Source organism: Vigna angularis, chromosome 2, assembly GCF_016808095.1.
Source record: "Vigna angularis cultivar LongXiaoDou No.4 chromosome 2, ASM1680809v1, whole genome shotgun sequence".
In the NCBI taxonomy this organism is placed as follows: Eukaryota; Viridiplantae; Streptophyta; class Magnoliopsida; order Fabales; family Fabaceae; genus Vigna; species Vigna angularis.
Window position 1 is genome coordinate 45,930,471 of NC_068971.1, and position 15,362 is coordinate 45,945,832.

General features: G+C 29.4%; 1 protein-coding gene and 1 long non-coding RNA gene across 2 annotated transcripts; both read right to left on the reverse strand.

Annotated features, from left to right (window-relative positions):
• Window positions 1-2,183: 2,183 nt before the first annotated feature.
• On the reverse strand, window positions 2,184-6,421 carry LOC108327751 (uncharacterized). Its single transcript, XM_017561447.2, has 10 exons — window positions 5,929-6,421; window positions 5,590-5,779; window positions 5,367-5,500; window positions 5,159-5,271; window positions 4,942-5,068; window positions 4,192-4,350; window positions 2,938-3,093; window positions 2,770-2,849; window positions 2,624-2,673; window positions 2,184-2,534 (listed from the first exon to the last, which is right to left on the reverse strand). The coding sequence occupies exons 1-10, from the start codon at window positions 6,313-6,315 to the stop codon at window positions 2,401-2,403; spliced, it is 1,530 nt and encodes a 509-aa protein (XP_017416936.1). The 5' UTR covers window positions 6,316-6,421; the 3' UTR covers window positions 2,184-2,400.
• A 1,109-nt stretch (window positions 6,422-7,530) lies between these two features.
• LOC108328858 (uncharacterized) lies at window positions 7,531-9,737 on the reverse strand. Its single transcript, XR_001832161.2, has 3 exons — window positions 9,553-9,737; window positions 9,328-9,405; window positions 7,531-7,776 (listed from the first exon to the last, which is right to left on the reverse strand). It is a non-coding gene; the product is annotated as an uncharacterized LOC108328858 (long non-coding RNA).
• Between the last annotated feature and the right edge of the window lie 5,625 nt (window positions 9,738-15,362).

Here is a 15,362-nt window from a genome sequence, read left to right on the forward strand (position 1 = left end):
GGCAAAAATAGTAAAACAGGAAAGTAAAGGCTCCACATATAAACAAACACACAGAATGAAATACAAAGAGTGTGGGTTCCTAAAAGCACAGAAAGTGCCACGTCAGCTATTTGTGGCTCTCACCGTCAGGGAAGGCATGCGTGGTGGGCTGTGGCCCACAATGTCAATGTGTAAATGAAAGTGGGCCCAGACTGGCATTCTCCTTCCCCTATTTGTCAAACTCTCTTTATTCCTTTTTTAACTTTTTAATGGGTGGCAAGGGGCATTTTCTTAATCTGCTTCAGTTGTGTGGTGTGAAAACTGCAACAAAAGATGGAGTTGCACAGAGTTGTGATGGAATCGGGTAAGCGGCACGTGCCACGTGATTTGTGTAGGTCTGTGGAAGAAGTAGAGGGGTGGATCTAGACTTGGGACCATTCCACCACCATTTTGACTTATGTAGCAGGCCCAATACAATGGTCCACTAGGCCCTAACTAACCCTCCTTTTCCTTCTTCCTTTTTTACTTTTCATTTTACTCCCCTCACAGAGGGATATTTATGTACTGTGCTCGCACGCCTCTTGCTTCTTACTTCTCCCAAACAACATCAACTTTGACTTGCCATTTAAAGACCATGCATCATCCTCTTACACTTAACCAATCACTTATTATAAAAGCTATTTGAACCCAAAACCTTAAAAACTAATCAGTTTATAGGTATTTTTCTTTATATGTTATTCAATTTTATATAACTTGAGACTTATATTTATATTTAAATTTTCAATATTTTTTTTATAAATGAGTTTCTTTACATAGATATTATTTCTTCGAGCACTATCTTCTTATGTCATCATTCATCTCAATCGAATATTTCATTTTTGGATATTTGTTTGAGTTAGTCACCAAAACAAATCATATATTCTAATACCACTTGTAAATCTTTCAAAAAAAGATTACCGAAAAAATATAATATCAATAAAAATATGAGTCTAACTCACACTCAAACTATGTAACACATATACTGATACGGTTTAGGGGATACATATCTATATATTAGATTATTATATATTTACATCCTCAAAATCATCTATAAATAAGATTAGTCAAATATAATTATCTAAACACATTGTCACCTAACACAAAAATGAATATAATCTATCTACCTAGTATCCAAAAAACAAAAAATGGTAATTATATAAGATTTGTTCCTTATTTCTATAATAATAATAATAGAAACTTATGTAATAAGTTTACAAGTTTATGAGTTTTTCATAAAATCGTTAGATTTGTGATTATTAACATTGTGTTGAAGTTATGTCAACGTAAGAGATAAAAAAATGTTTTTAATATTGAAAACTTTACTGATAAGTGTGTCGTATGATTATTGTGTGTCGGTGTCTGATATATGTAGAATATAGGACAGATCAATAAGGTATGTTTGAACTCTTTAGCATACAAAGAATTAACACCATTTTCAATCTACAAATAATGATTTTATAATTTTTCTTGCTTATAATGTGGGACTTAACCCAATATCTGGATTCTCAACTAAAACGTTTTTAAAAATGGTGAAGCATTGTGACTACAATGTCTAATCACGTATTACTTATCAAATATTTGAGAGATGTTAATTTATACTTCCCTATCATTATTATTCAAGATTGAGCTTGCAAACAATGTAAATAAGTTGCAGTGAAGATGACAGAGACAGGTTAGAAGTGTAAACTACTGTTCTGAATAAGCCTAGCTTTTGGACCAGTTTGGTTTTTACTGTTGTTCTTGTTCACTTTCATTTCAAGCAAAATTTATTTATTGCCGCCTTTGGGATCTGTAATAGTACTGTTGATGTGGCTGTTCAACATCTGATTTACCTCATCTTTGAATTACTCTACCTAAATGGAGATGGGGTCTTGGGTAACTAATTTGGACCCTCATTGACTCTCCTCATAAGCTTTAGGTCTAGCTAGCTAGGACCATTAAACTGGAGCATACTTTATGAGAAGGACCACCCTTATCAAAGGCATCTCAATTTGACTCTCTTCACCCATAACATGGTGTCATTTTCTTCAGGGGCTAACCTTCTTTTACTTTTTCCTTCTTTCTTTTTCAATTTAACTATATGCAGTATAGTGAAACAAAGAAATGGACACTTAATTATTTTTTCTAATCTTACCGTTATTGTTTTAATCAATTGAGTCAAAGAATACTGTAATCAAATAAAGCTTATAATATGGAGTCTAGGCTTCACGATCAGGGGGCCAAAGAATGCAAACTACTGTGAAAAATTAACAACGTTTTTTTTCTGACTAACAAGCACTTGATACATGTTACTATGGTTATTCTGGGTATCCATTATATCTGTTTCATCTGACAATAATTGCAGTGACTCCAAAGAAGCCCAAAAAAAATTGAGAAGAAGCCTTAGTTATTGGAGTGTAGGTCTTGATGGTATTGAGAGATCCAACTTGCAATGATCTTTATCTCCTGTTTCCTTACATCTTTAAGCCACTTTGGATCTTCCTTAGTGGAGTACCTTAAGTCTACATGATGAGCTCCTGCTCACAAAATGTAAATATAAATACAGAGAAATGCAAAGAAAGGAAGTAAAACACAAATTATATAGTTTAGTTTGGTAATTACTGACCACTTTTTTCAACAAGAGCAACTATAGTTTTTGATATATTCTTTAACACCCTGCAATAGATAGTGTGGTTTTAATGTGGGGTTGCAATAATTGGTTTTAGCATTATTGAAATGACAGAGTTAAAAAGAAGAGATGGCATGTTATACCCTCCACCACTCCAAGGATCTCTTAAACCATTGAAGAATATAATGTTGCTTGCAGAGCTTTTCAGAACTGTCTGAATGGCCTGCAGAAAACATAATGGATGAACATATGGTGGTGTTAAGAAAACTAAAATGGAATCATAATAAAAAGAGTTTATAGTTAACACCCACATGGCCACCAAACTCAGTGGTAATCCAGTGTGGTCTAGGCGTAACATTGTAGAAAAATTGGCATGAAGACTCTCTGTCTTCGTATGACCACTTATATTCTGGGAATATGCTGTGCTTATTGCTTCCACCTACGGGCATTATCATCTCCGTACACGCCTGCATGCACAAAACTACATCGCATTAACAACAACACGTCTTTTCATGTATATTATATGCATTTTTTCACACCTTCTCCTTTTAAATTCGTTTAAACAAAATCTCTCTGAGTCATTTTAAATTACTCTCATTTTATGTTTAAGTCTACATGAAGTCTTTTATCCGCCTTCTTCTTTTACTCTATTTTTTTTATCTTTACTCATAAATTAATTTTCAATCATTTTTCAAAATAAACTAATTTTTAATATTTATTATGAATCTAAAATAACATTTATATATTTTTATTTTAATTATAATATGAGTTCTGTTTTAAAAATGGTTATTTATTATATAAGTGCGTGGATAGAGGTATACAGGTTCGGCCTGCCCAGCTTGTAAGCAAATGGGTCTATAATTATTGGTCTGAAAAGCGGGATTGGACTATAGGTTTTTTTTGTCCAAAGCTATTGGACCGGTACTTCCTAGTTGGTCCACAAATCAAAAGTTGACTTAAAGAAAATATAATTTTCACTTAGAAAAGTGTATTTTTCATGATTAGTTAAAAACGAAAAAGGAACCTTTATCTTATATCTTATTTATTATTAATTTAATTATGTAAAAGTATATATTTATTATGTCCAAAAAGATGAGTTAGAGATAAAAATGAAATATATGACTAATATATAAGTAAAAAAACATATAAATCTAACTTCTTTTATAATTAATACCAAATCTCCTTGTGTTTTCTCTCATAAAAAAAAAAACTCAGGATGACTTGACACTTAAACCATTTAATTATACTAATTAAAAATTATAGGTTAAACCCAAAAATATTATTAAACTTGTCCGGTGGGTTATGGGAAGTTGAAACACAATTAGTCAATAACGTTGGAATAACCACCATTAACTAGTGAAGATGTCACGTGGTCCTGTTTTTTGTTGGATTCTATCATTATTTAGCATATCTATGACTATATATATAATATGTTATTTCGATATAATATATTTATTTTATCCATTTAATTATTCATTATTATTATTATCACTGCCGGCCTAGAAAACTATTATTAATATTATTTTGGAAATAAATGGTAACGAAGAAATTTAACTATAAGTTACCTGCCATTGCCATCCCCCGAGATCGTGCGGGTCTGAATCATCATCCAAATCGAAACACGTGGCAGTGCCTGTATAGTTGTAGAATAGACTCACTGCTGCGTACAGCTTCTCCAATTCATCATTTTTTCCCTTTTCTGTCCCTTCTATGGCTTCACACATCTAAATACGAACAAATCAATTAATAATAATATCTCAAACAATTTCAATCCCCTTCTCTTCTCCCTTTTTGCTTTCAATCAACCATATAATAAATGAAAAACCCTACAAATAATTAGTATTATTTAAGACCACGGATTGTTTGTGAAGAACTAGGAATTTTTTTAAATTATTTATTTAATATTATTCTAATAAAATAATTCGTGCTTTTGTCTCTAAAAATCTTCAAATTCCATTCTGTCACTATCATCACAACTTGAAAGAAACTCAACCACATGTTTGGAAAAGTTTTTTGAGCTAAAACATTGTGATATGCATTTAAGAATTGTCTTCGTGATCAAATACACGCGACAAAGACGACAATTTTAAAATCATATCGGGAATATTTTATCACATGACGATCCTTTAGTCAAACGGACTTAAATAAATTATTTGCAACGACGACTGATGATTTTAACAATGAATTTGAAGTTTGTTCTTTCACCAATAACAGAGAAATAACATCCGATAAATGTAATAAAACAGATAGAAGTGAATCACTGAAAAGTAGAAACAATTTCCTTAAAAAAAGCATTAAAAGAATGTAAATGGTACCTTTTTTATGGGATATGCTGGCAAGGGATTGAGGAAATTGGATGGTGTGGGATAATCTGTCATAGCTGTATAAACCCACGCCGTCCTAAGCCATCCTTCCAGAGAACCTGCCCCAAAATCATTGCTTCTGAAAAACATATATATATTTATTAATTATATAATCAACTAAATTAATTCATCATTGAACTAAATCGTTTTCCATTAATCATGCTCTCACTTGCAAATTCTGAATGATTTCTGTAACAGTTCCAGTCCCTCGGGTTTGTTGGCCGTCTGCTCTATTAGTTTCCATGACCCTTTTAACACTTTGTAACAATTCTCACTCTCGCTCTGTGGTAACACATGAAACGAAAATTTTCATTCAAATAGTGGTACTATTACACATGCACGTGTGTATTACTTGCAGATTATTAAGAGAATCAAACTCTGAAATCTTGCGAGATGATGCTGTTGAAGATATCTGGTGAAACCAAATCCATGAATTGGAGAATGGGAGCAGAGGATGCCAGAGCTCCAATTGCAACGTGTGGATACTTCATCCTGAACCAAGCTGCCAACACTACAAAACAATACCCATTTAGATTTTAGACTCATCTCGATTTGGGAGACTCAAATAGCGATGATGACTCATGAGAGATAGGTTTATACTTCCTCCATAGGATCCTCCAAACACCACAACGGGAGAATCAGTTGCTGACAAATTCTTCTTCAAATCAATGATGAGAGTGGCATAATCGGCTAATGCCTGTGTGGAGCTCAAATACCCCAGTGTGGTAGCATTTGCGTATGCAACCTTCCTGTTTCCCCCAAATGGTATTGATTTTCCGTAGAATCTATGCTGCAGTTCGATTTGTGATATATGAAGTAGGATATGTTACTGAGTTAATTTTGAACCGTCAAAATTCAAAGTTTGATTGATAAAGCATAAAGTTTACTTTAACGAATTAGAGACAGAGATCCATGGGTTTACAGAAGAAGAAAGCTTACCTCAATAAAAACCAAAAGGGCATGAAAAGAAGGAGCATTTTCGAACATGAAGCCTGTGTTCTCAGTGAACCATTCTATGTTCCCTTCATTTCCCGTGTAGACAAAGATTGGAGCATTGTTTTTGGCACCACCCCAGAAGGTATCATTGATGAGATACCTTTGTTGAAAAACGTGATTGCTCTGGGGATTGAAATTGAAGTGATCGAGTATTTGAGTGAAGAACTTGGTTCTGTATGGGGTATTTGGAGCAGAATGAGAGCGTTGCTTTAGCTCTGCACTGACTGCTGAAGAGGGAAATCTGGGTAGAATAGGGGGCAAAGGAAAGGTGAAAGAGGACACCAAAAACAGAGAAAAAAGTATGAGTGTGAAGTGCAATTCGATTGCCATAATTTTTCTGATGAACTGTGGCTACAAATGAGATGTGTATTTAAAGAGGAAAAATATGAAAAGAGAATCTCAAATTCAGAGCTTCTGCAGATTAAAGCCTTCTTGGTTGGGCTACATTACTGGACCACCATTGCCAATAATTATAATATGTTTACCATTGGATTGATTTGAAGTTTTTAATCTTTGAAAACGATTATTGACTCGTGAAGGAAATGTTTTACTATAACAGCATTTTATATCACTTCCAATGAAAAAAAATAAAATCTTTTAAAAATAGAAAACTACAAATTCCGTACTTAGTAGTTTTTTATTAACACAAACTCAATAATTGATTATTTATGCTTGGAATGGAATTCTTTGATATATCAGTTTGAACAGTCACTCAATGATGAACAAAAAGAAACAGTCATTTAATTTTCTGTGTAGAAAATTTTGATGGAAGAAAGTAGACACAATATTTTGATTTAAAAAAAATAAAAATAACACCATTTACGTGTTATTATATGATTAATTTATGTGATTTTTATGATTATTATTATTGATTGTAAAGTAATTTTAAATTAATTATAAAATGACACGTAGATGATGTTAAAATGTTGTTAAAAAAATATTTTCAAATTATCTTATCTATATTGAAAATTAGTGTTTTGAAAAGAATAAAAATATATAAAATTATGCCTTGATGTATGTAGGTAACCCTTTCTTATCTCTTACCTATTGCAAGTACGGACTTGAATGTAGAAGTCGTTGTAAATGGTGACCATAATAGGCTCTTTCTCTGCAATCATTGTGCCTCTACTTTGTTTTGTCCTATATATTCACTCACCACATAAACCATCTCCACTCATTCAACTTCAACTTTTCCAATACGTTTATAATTAAATATTTAAAATATAAATTTACGTTCAAAATTAATTCATATTTTCTGAAAATTTTAAATTATATAAATAACAACATTTGTCTTTAAAAAATACATCAATAAAAAAAATGTCATGTTTGTATCACTATCTGATTGAGCTTGCATTACTTAAAATAATTTTGGAATAACACTTGTTCTTTATCTTTTTGTATTACATGTATGTATGATATTAATATCTTTCTTCACATACCTCTTCTAAAATTTGTTTTATATGTACTTTCCTATTTATATATCTCGGTACAGTGTGATATCCTCATAATATACGACATGCATATATAATAAAGACGTCATTCGGTTATAATATTGGAAAGCAGTTAGAGACATATAACAGATTATATTGGTTACAGTCATCCAAAATAAAATTAGAGTTGGTCTCTTAAACATTAAGGACCAATGTGAATTATCATCAGAATAATACTACTAATCAAGATCCTAGACATACTAAGTTGCAGCATCACCTTCTTCCAGCGCTTGCTCCACAGACATCTCCTCTTCATCTGCTCACATCCAATTTAGGATGATCATTGCAATAGGAAACATACCTAAACAAAGCACGAACACACAAGCAAGGGTGAGCTAGTTTCACAAGTAAGCATACTATGTTAAAGTAAACAATTCAACACATAGGTACTTTAAGCCAAGCAAGTTAAACCATACAAAGGAACATGTCACAAACTAGACTTGACTCGTTGCTTTATAAACCGACTCGTCCGGACCAGAATGATTACTGAGCTATGGCGGGTTATGCACTCGTGGTGGCCTCTACTGCTTTGCAAAGCCGTTGTCAATGGGTTCCACCATACCACACTCACGAGGTTAGTCCGTTCCGCGCCCTGGAGCATACTAGAAGCCTCCAAGACTAGGACCTCCTGCTACTCCTCACCACATGGATCAATCCTCTTTACTTGAGAATGAAAGACCATTGGAGCGTCAAGAAAACCCCCAAGACTGAGCTACCATGCAATCATTCTACACACTACAAGGACACCATCATGTATCCCCTCCTTGAGGATCATGGCATTACGTTCATGAACCGTACTATCACTTTGTAATAATATACTTTCTGCCACAATCAACATATACACAATCTCAACAATATACATTACTCACCACTTACAAATTATAAAAATAACATCTCCACAATTGAATCTAAGTTAATCAATACCAAGAACCAAACAGCTCCAACTAACCCATAACAGCTCATAAAATGCATCAATTTATACATAACTACAAGTAATATAATTATTGATTAACACTCACGTTTCAATATAAGAAACAACTATCCTTACTTTATTATATATATATATATATATATTTAATATAATATATATTAGTTTAATATAATATAAAAATATATATTTATAACGTTACGTATCATATATATATATATATATATATATATATATATATATATATATATATATATATATATATATATATATATATATATTTATATATGGATCCTTACTTTAAATTCCAAACACACAGTGACTGGTTTCCTAAAATTATAATTGACTAGAAATTAACACATGATAACTTTATGCATCTACAATCAACTTGTTTTATTTTATTTTCACCCTAGTAGAGATCTTTCTTTATCCCAATTGGTCACCGGAGAGGACCCAGATGTATGAACGCATCAAACTCACCTTCGACGCCAGCACATATGACTAGTCACATCTGACTAGACCAGGCTAGGGCTGCTCTATGATCAGGGATGTGCCAACTCAGGTTTTTAAGGTTCCTCTATCCTACCAACAAAGAAAGGCTCTCAACAATTAACAATTGATTTATTTAAATTATCTACCATGTTCTCTTATGCTCTAAATCTGAAATGCCTAATTTTAATATTTTCACTTCCTCTCACAACAACCCTTACTCCAGACCTTCCAACAAGATCAATTTCAGCCAACAAACTCATTCAAAACAGATTAAATTCATCACATCACAACATGCACAATTTCATAGTTTCAGTTATAACACCCAATACAATAAAAGTCATAAAACAGTTTCACAAGAGCACACTAGTTCAACATTCATATGCATATATTTTTATAAAATAAATTCATACAAAAATAATTAGCTCCCGTTACCTTAGTGGTTACAAGCACAACACTCTTTAGAAGAAACCCCAAAACAGTATTCTTGCACAGAAGCAAGTTCAACAGGATCTACAAAATGACAAATTGGGTACACGGACATCTCTTGGAGTTAGAAGAGGTAGAGAATCTAGAGAGAAAATCTAGTGATTTCATGCAACTAGAAAATTGCATGCCCTAGGTTCAAAGGAAAGGGAGGAACAGAGAAAGATGACTTACTCATCCAAAGCAGAATTTCAATCGGATGAATGGGAAGCTCTCAACTCCGTGAACGAAAGCACACTACCTATTTGAAATTTCACGGTTCAAATGAGTGTAAGGGTAGAGAGAAGGCAGAGCAAGAAGGAGGAGAATGTCACTGAGTTTAGAGAGAGAAAGAGTGACTAGAAATTAGTTCAGAGTTGAAAAATGAAGGAATCCCTTCTAAGGTGAGGGTACCTTTGGCCCTTTAAACCTGACTGCCTCAGAAAATAGGGCCCATAGTCCATATAGTTTCCAGGACCTTACATATATCGTGATAAATCTAAAGTATATATATAAATTATATAGAGTTTTTTTACATGTTTACTTGGGTGAATATGCAAATTTATCTCTGATCCATTTAAATGAAAATAAATGCACTACTTTTTTTAGTTTATAGTTTGGCAAAATGAAACATAGCAACAAATAAATAAATGTAGACTTGCACTTAACTTTATTTCTTTTTTTGAGTTCCACTTTAAGATCTAAAAAGATAATAATTGAAGTGATATCCGCTTTGTGAGAAACTTAAAAAAAAACTGCTATAAGGAGAGATTAATCAATTTTAACATGAACAATAAATGAATATGGACTTGAAGTTTAAGTTAATGTGCTTGACAATATTTATAAGAATGTATTATTTAAAACATATATACGTTTAGTTGTATATATATGTCTATATTAGTACTCGAAGTGGAATGTAGTGATCATAATATAATAAAATGATGAATTAGATTGAAAGGAAATAAGAATAATATTGCTTTGATAGGATATTTTGATGGAATAAAATAATTTCATTTCCTGTTTAGAAAACTAACAGAAACAAGATGAATGAAATTTTTTAATTATCACATTATTCCTAGTTTAAATATTTTATTCTTATAAATGAGGGAGAAAAAAAGTTAAGTATAAGCTTGTGATAGGGGATAAAACTAATATAAGAACATGGTTATAACATTTATATTTTTATATAATATATTAGAATCAACATCAGATTAAGACTTTAATAGAATATGTGCACTAAATATCATATATTCATATTACATCTAACATTTGCTACGTATTATGTATAATTGTAATCTTCAATTTTAAATCTTAAACTCTAAATCATAAATCATATAATTATATCAATGGATATTATATACATGTAAAGACGAATTAATTTAAATTAAAATAACTATTAGGGATATATAACATGTTGGCACACATACTTATATTACATACTAAACATAATAGATTACATATTACTATGTACGTCATTAATAAAATGAAGATGTCCCTCAATAACATTCTCAATTAATAATATCAATCGAATCATTATTATCAATATATATGTCATCATCCTCCTCCTTTACACTTTCAATGCATAGTGTAACAATCAACAAACACATTTTATAGAACATTCGTATCAAGCAAATTTCATTATTAATCTTTCAATGAGATTGGAGGATATAGAATTAATTGTTCGCTTAAGCTTTAAAGTTTTTGTTTAAATGTTTTTTAAATTCTAAATCAACATATATTAACCTTTCTAAATGTAAATTGAAAATAGAAAATATTATTATTTTTAATTTAACTAAAAAAGTCATTAGTACGAGAATATGACATCTTAATTAAAATAACACTTCATATCTCAACAAGCAAGAAATACAACAATTACGATAAAAAAAAATTATCTTTTAGGCTGTGTTCGTTTGGAGGGAAAACACTATTCACGTGAATTAGCGTGGATGGATTTCCAAAAGCAAAGTCGTTCGTTTTGATGGATTTGCACGGATTTGGTAAGATGGATATTCGCTGATTTGTGGGATTCCACTGTTCAGCTCATCTTGCAAATGTGAGAGGATTTGCGATGATTTACGACGGAAAGACGTATATACCTATCTTTGCTTCCATACATCAGCCAAAAATAATCAGTTACAGCAGAGTGTAACCGGTTACAAAGAAGAATGAATTTTGCTTGCACCCGCGTAACCGGTTACGCGAACGCGTAACCGGTTACGCAATATATATTTTTCAATTTTTTTTATAATTATTTTAATATTATAATTTAAAAAATGTACATTTTAATAAAATTAAGTATATTATATTTTCTAATTTATTAAAAATAAGTTGATTATTTAATTTTTATAATTTTTAAACATTAATTTTATAAATTATTCATAATTTTTTTTTTCTTTATAAACATTTTTATAATTAAATATAACATTTTATATTACTTATATAATTAGGGGTATTTTGATAATCTTTAAATTCTACCAATTAAACTAATTTTTAAAATCTATCACATCAATCAAATCCTACACTAATTCTCACAAACTTTACTTCGAAATCCACTCTCAATTACCCACAAATCCACTCAAAAAAACAACTAAAAAATTACCTTCAAATCCACACAAATCCATTCAAATCATCTCCCCCAAATCTACCCAAAAGAGCACAACATTAGTTTCAAGGATTATGAATAGTTTACGTTTCTTAAAATTCACAACTTTGACACGGGTAGAGATCAAGCAGACATAGTTAGCATATTCACGCGTCATAATGTATACATTTCTAGAAATAAATAGAATCATACGAATCAACAATAACCAGTTTTCATGAAAATAGGAAACCATTATGAAAAGGCAGTTTAATTGATGGCTTCTACATGGATGATTGTGCAAAAGTGATGGTGATGACGAAAAAGGAGAAAATAAAGAAAAATAAGTGGAGTCCAGTCTATTTTGACTAAGATGACAGAACAATCCATATTCACGGATATTTTCTATTAAAATTTGTTATTCATATTAAATCAATATTTTTAATGACTATTTATGGACAATAAATATAAATATTTAATTATTTATTTGTAATCGATATATTAATAGCATTTGATTCGCGTATATTTGTTATTTGATAATAATTATTAACACTATTTATCTGAGTAATTTTTAAAAAAATTAAACTATCAAAATAAATTTGTTAGTGAAAAAAATATTAATAATCGAAGAATAGTTTAAATTTTCTCTTTATATATTTTTGTTTTGTTTTTCATTTAGACCTATTGTTTTATTTTTCATTAAGACCTACAGTATTAAAGTTATTTTGTAGAAATTTAATTTTTTAAAATTTAAATTTTAACTAAGCTTATTTAAAATCGTTTTTTAAAAAGAAAAAAGTATTTATTTATATTAAAATTTTATTGGATATTATAATTTAAATTATACTTAAAAACTATTATTTTGATCTACTTTCATATTTTGAAGATTTATTACTTAATAATTTTATTTAAGATTATAAAAAATAAAATATAAGAATATTTATGATATTCATAAATATCAATATATTTAAAAAAATTAAACAAATATTTTTTTCACGGATCGAATACAAGTAGAAATAACAACATGTCAACAATGCTTATTAGTCATCTGACTCACGATATAAAATTTAATTTGTTATCTGATCTCATTACCTCTTATATATCTTATTTAAAAAACATTTACAGATTTTTTAAAATCCATATTTAAAAAAATTATAGATTTTTAAAACGAAATCTAAATAAAATTACACAAATAAGATAAAATATAATGTAAATTAAATTAAATATAGATTAAATTTTAATTTTAATTAAACTTAATATAATAAACTATAAATTAAATTTTATTTTTTTAAATAAAAAATATTCATAGGATAAATAATACGATATTCTTAACGGTTTATAAACAAATATTAAATTATCTATCAGCTATTACCCACTATCTAAAGGATCCACCTATCAACTAGCAAATTTTATCACAAACATATATATTTTTGCAATCCCTAATAATTGGACAAATTTTTTCAAACTTAGTGCATAGTGCAAGAACACTCGTACTTAATCTGACTCATTCATTTAAAAAAAATATATTGATAAGAATAATATATATATTATGGGGAAAGGTGTGTAATAATTGTGATTTGGGAAGAGTAATTGAGGAGATCTGAGAGGATTTGAAGATAAAATTTTTTGTTGTTTATTTGAGTAAATTTGGAGGTAAATGAGAGTAGATTTGGAAGTAAATTTTTTTAATCTGTCACGTCAATCAAATCCTACACTACATTCTCACAAATTTTACTTTCAAATTCATTCTCACTTATCTCCAAATTCACTCAAATAAACAACAAAAAAATTTATTTTCAAATCCTCACAAATCTTCTTAATTACTCTTCCCCAAATCCATTCAAGTGAATAAGGCCATATGATTTAAAAAGATAACATGTATAACTAATTTTAATAAATAATTATAATAAAGAATTTATAAAAAAATGATAAAAATATTAATAAATATGTATTATTAGTGAGCAGGGTTTGAATCAACTTTATATTTAACTTACATTTAAAAAAAAAGTTGAATATATTTCAACCTAATTCAGCTCCCACTCATGATAAGTGAGTTAATTTATACTGTAGAATCCGTAGTGTTAGTATGTTAAGAAGTAGTAAAGTTGTTGTAGATTTTGTTAAAAGATAATGGTACAAATACGAGTGAACATCATAAGTTATTGGATCGGATTCATATGAATAGCAATGATAGTTATAACTACGAGGGGAGCAATAAAGTATCAGAGTTGAAATATATTGAAATTTCACGTTCTGTAAAAAGCAAGTAAAAAAATCTATATAAAAGAACTGACAAATTTATATAATTAGTTTTGAAGTCTTAAGTTAAACGTGGTGTGAAGTTGTTGTGTTGTTAATTGGCGATTAGTGAATGTACGTTATTTTCTAGCATAAATACGAAGGGGAAAAGATGCATGTGACATTAAGTGATAAAGTATGCAGGACTCGCTTTAACTTAAATTTTCCTTTTTCTGTCCTTTAATTTATGCTTGTTTAAAGTTTGTGACAACGAACATGGATTGAATGATTGCCAAAAAGGCTGATAGATGATGACTCATAAATTCTTTCAATAGGTTTGGAGTGCGTACACCTTTCATCATAGCCCGGGTGCCAAGTATTCACTACTGAGTGCATAAAAAACTAAGCAGATATTAGGCCAAAATCTTAATTTTATGTACAATACTATTTTAGCATAATAAATATTTATTTTACATCACTAAAATATATATTTATTATAATTATAGCTTATAATATATTTAAAGATTCATGATAAATAACTTATATTGCCATATAATATATTTTTTAAATATCTAAATTTAATTTTAAAATAAAAACAAAAAGTAGATTGTAAAAACGGAAAAAATACATAAAAAAAATTCACCTTAGCACGACTTCAGTAATTCTGTAATTTTTTTAAAAATTTGTCAATTTTTGTAATATTGCATTCAAACTGTATTATTTACAAAAAAATTTCTATTAAGGAAATCGATTATGGGATGCACGCATGGTGATGAAATCAATTATAAAGAAAATGAAACAATTTTTATTTGTTGAAAATGGTGGATGAATCGATTATAGACAGTGAAGGAACCGATATATTGAGATGTATCCATTGAATTTTAGCTAAAGTCAATAGACAAGTATGTTTATAACATTATTTTAATTTAGTTTATTTTATTTTTCACATAAAAACTACTTTTACACCATAAATTTTCTCTTAAAATAATATATATATATATATATATAATAATAATAATAATAATAATATATTAATTTCAACTATAAAGATAAAATAATAATATTAAATTTTAATCTATTAAAACTTTTTGTTAGGTATCACGTCACTTATAAATTTTCATAAATTTAATTTTGAAATCCATTCACTCTAAATCTCCTTAAAAAAAATAATATAAAATTTCTTTTTAAA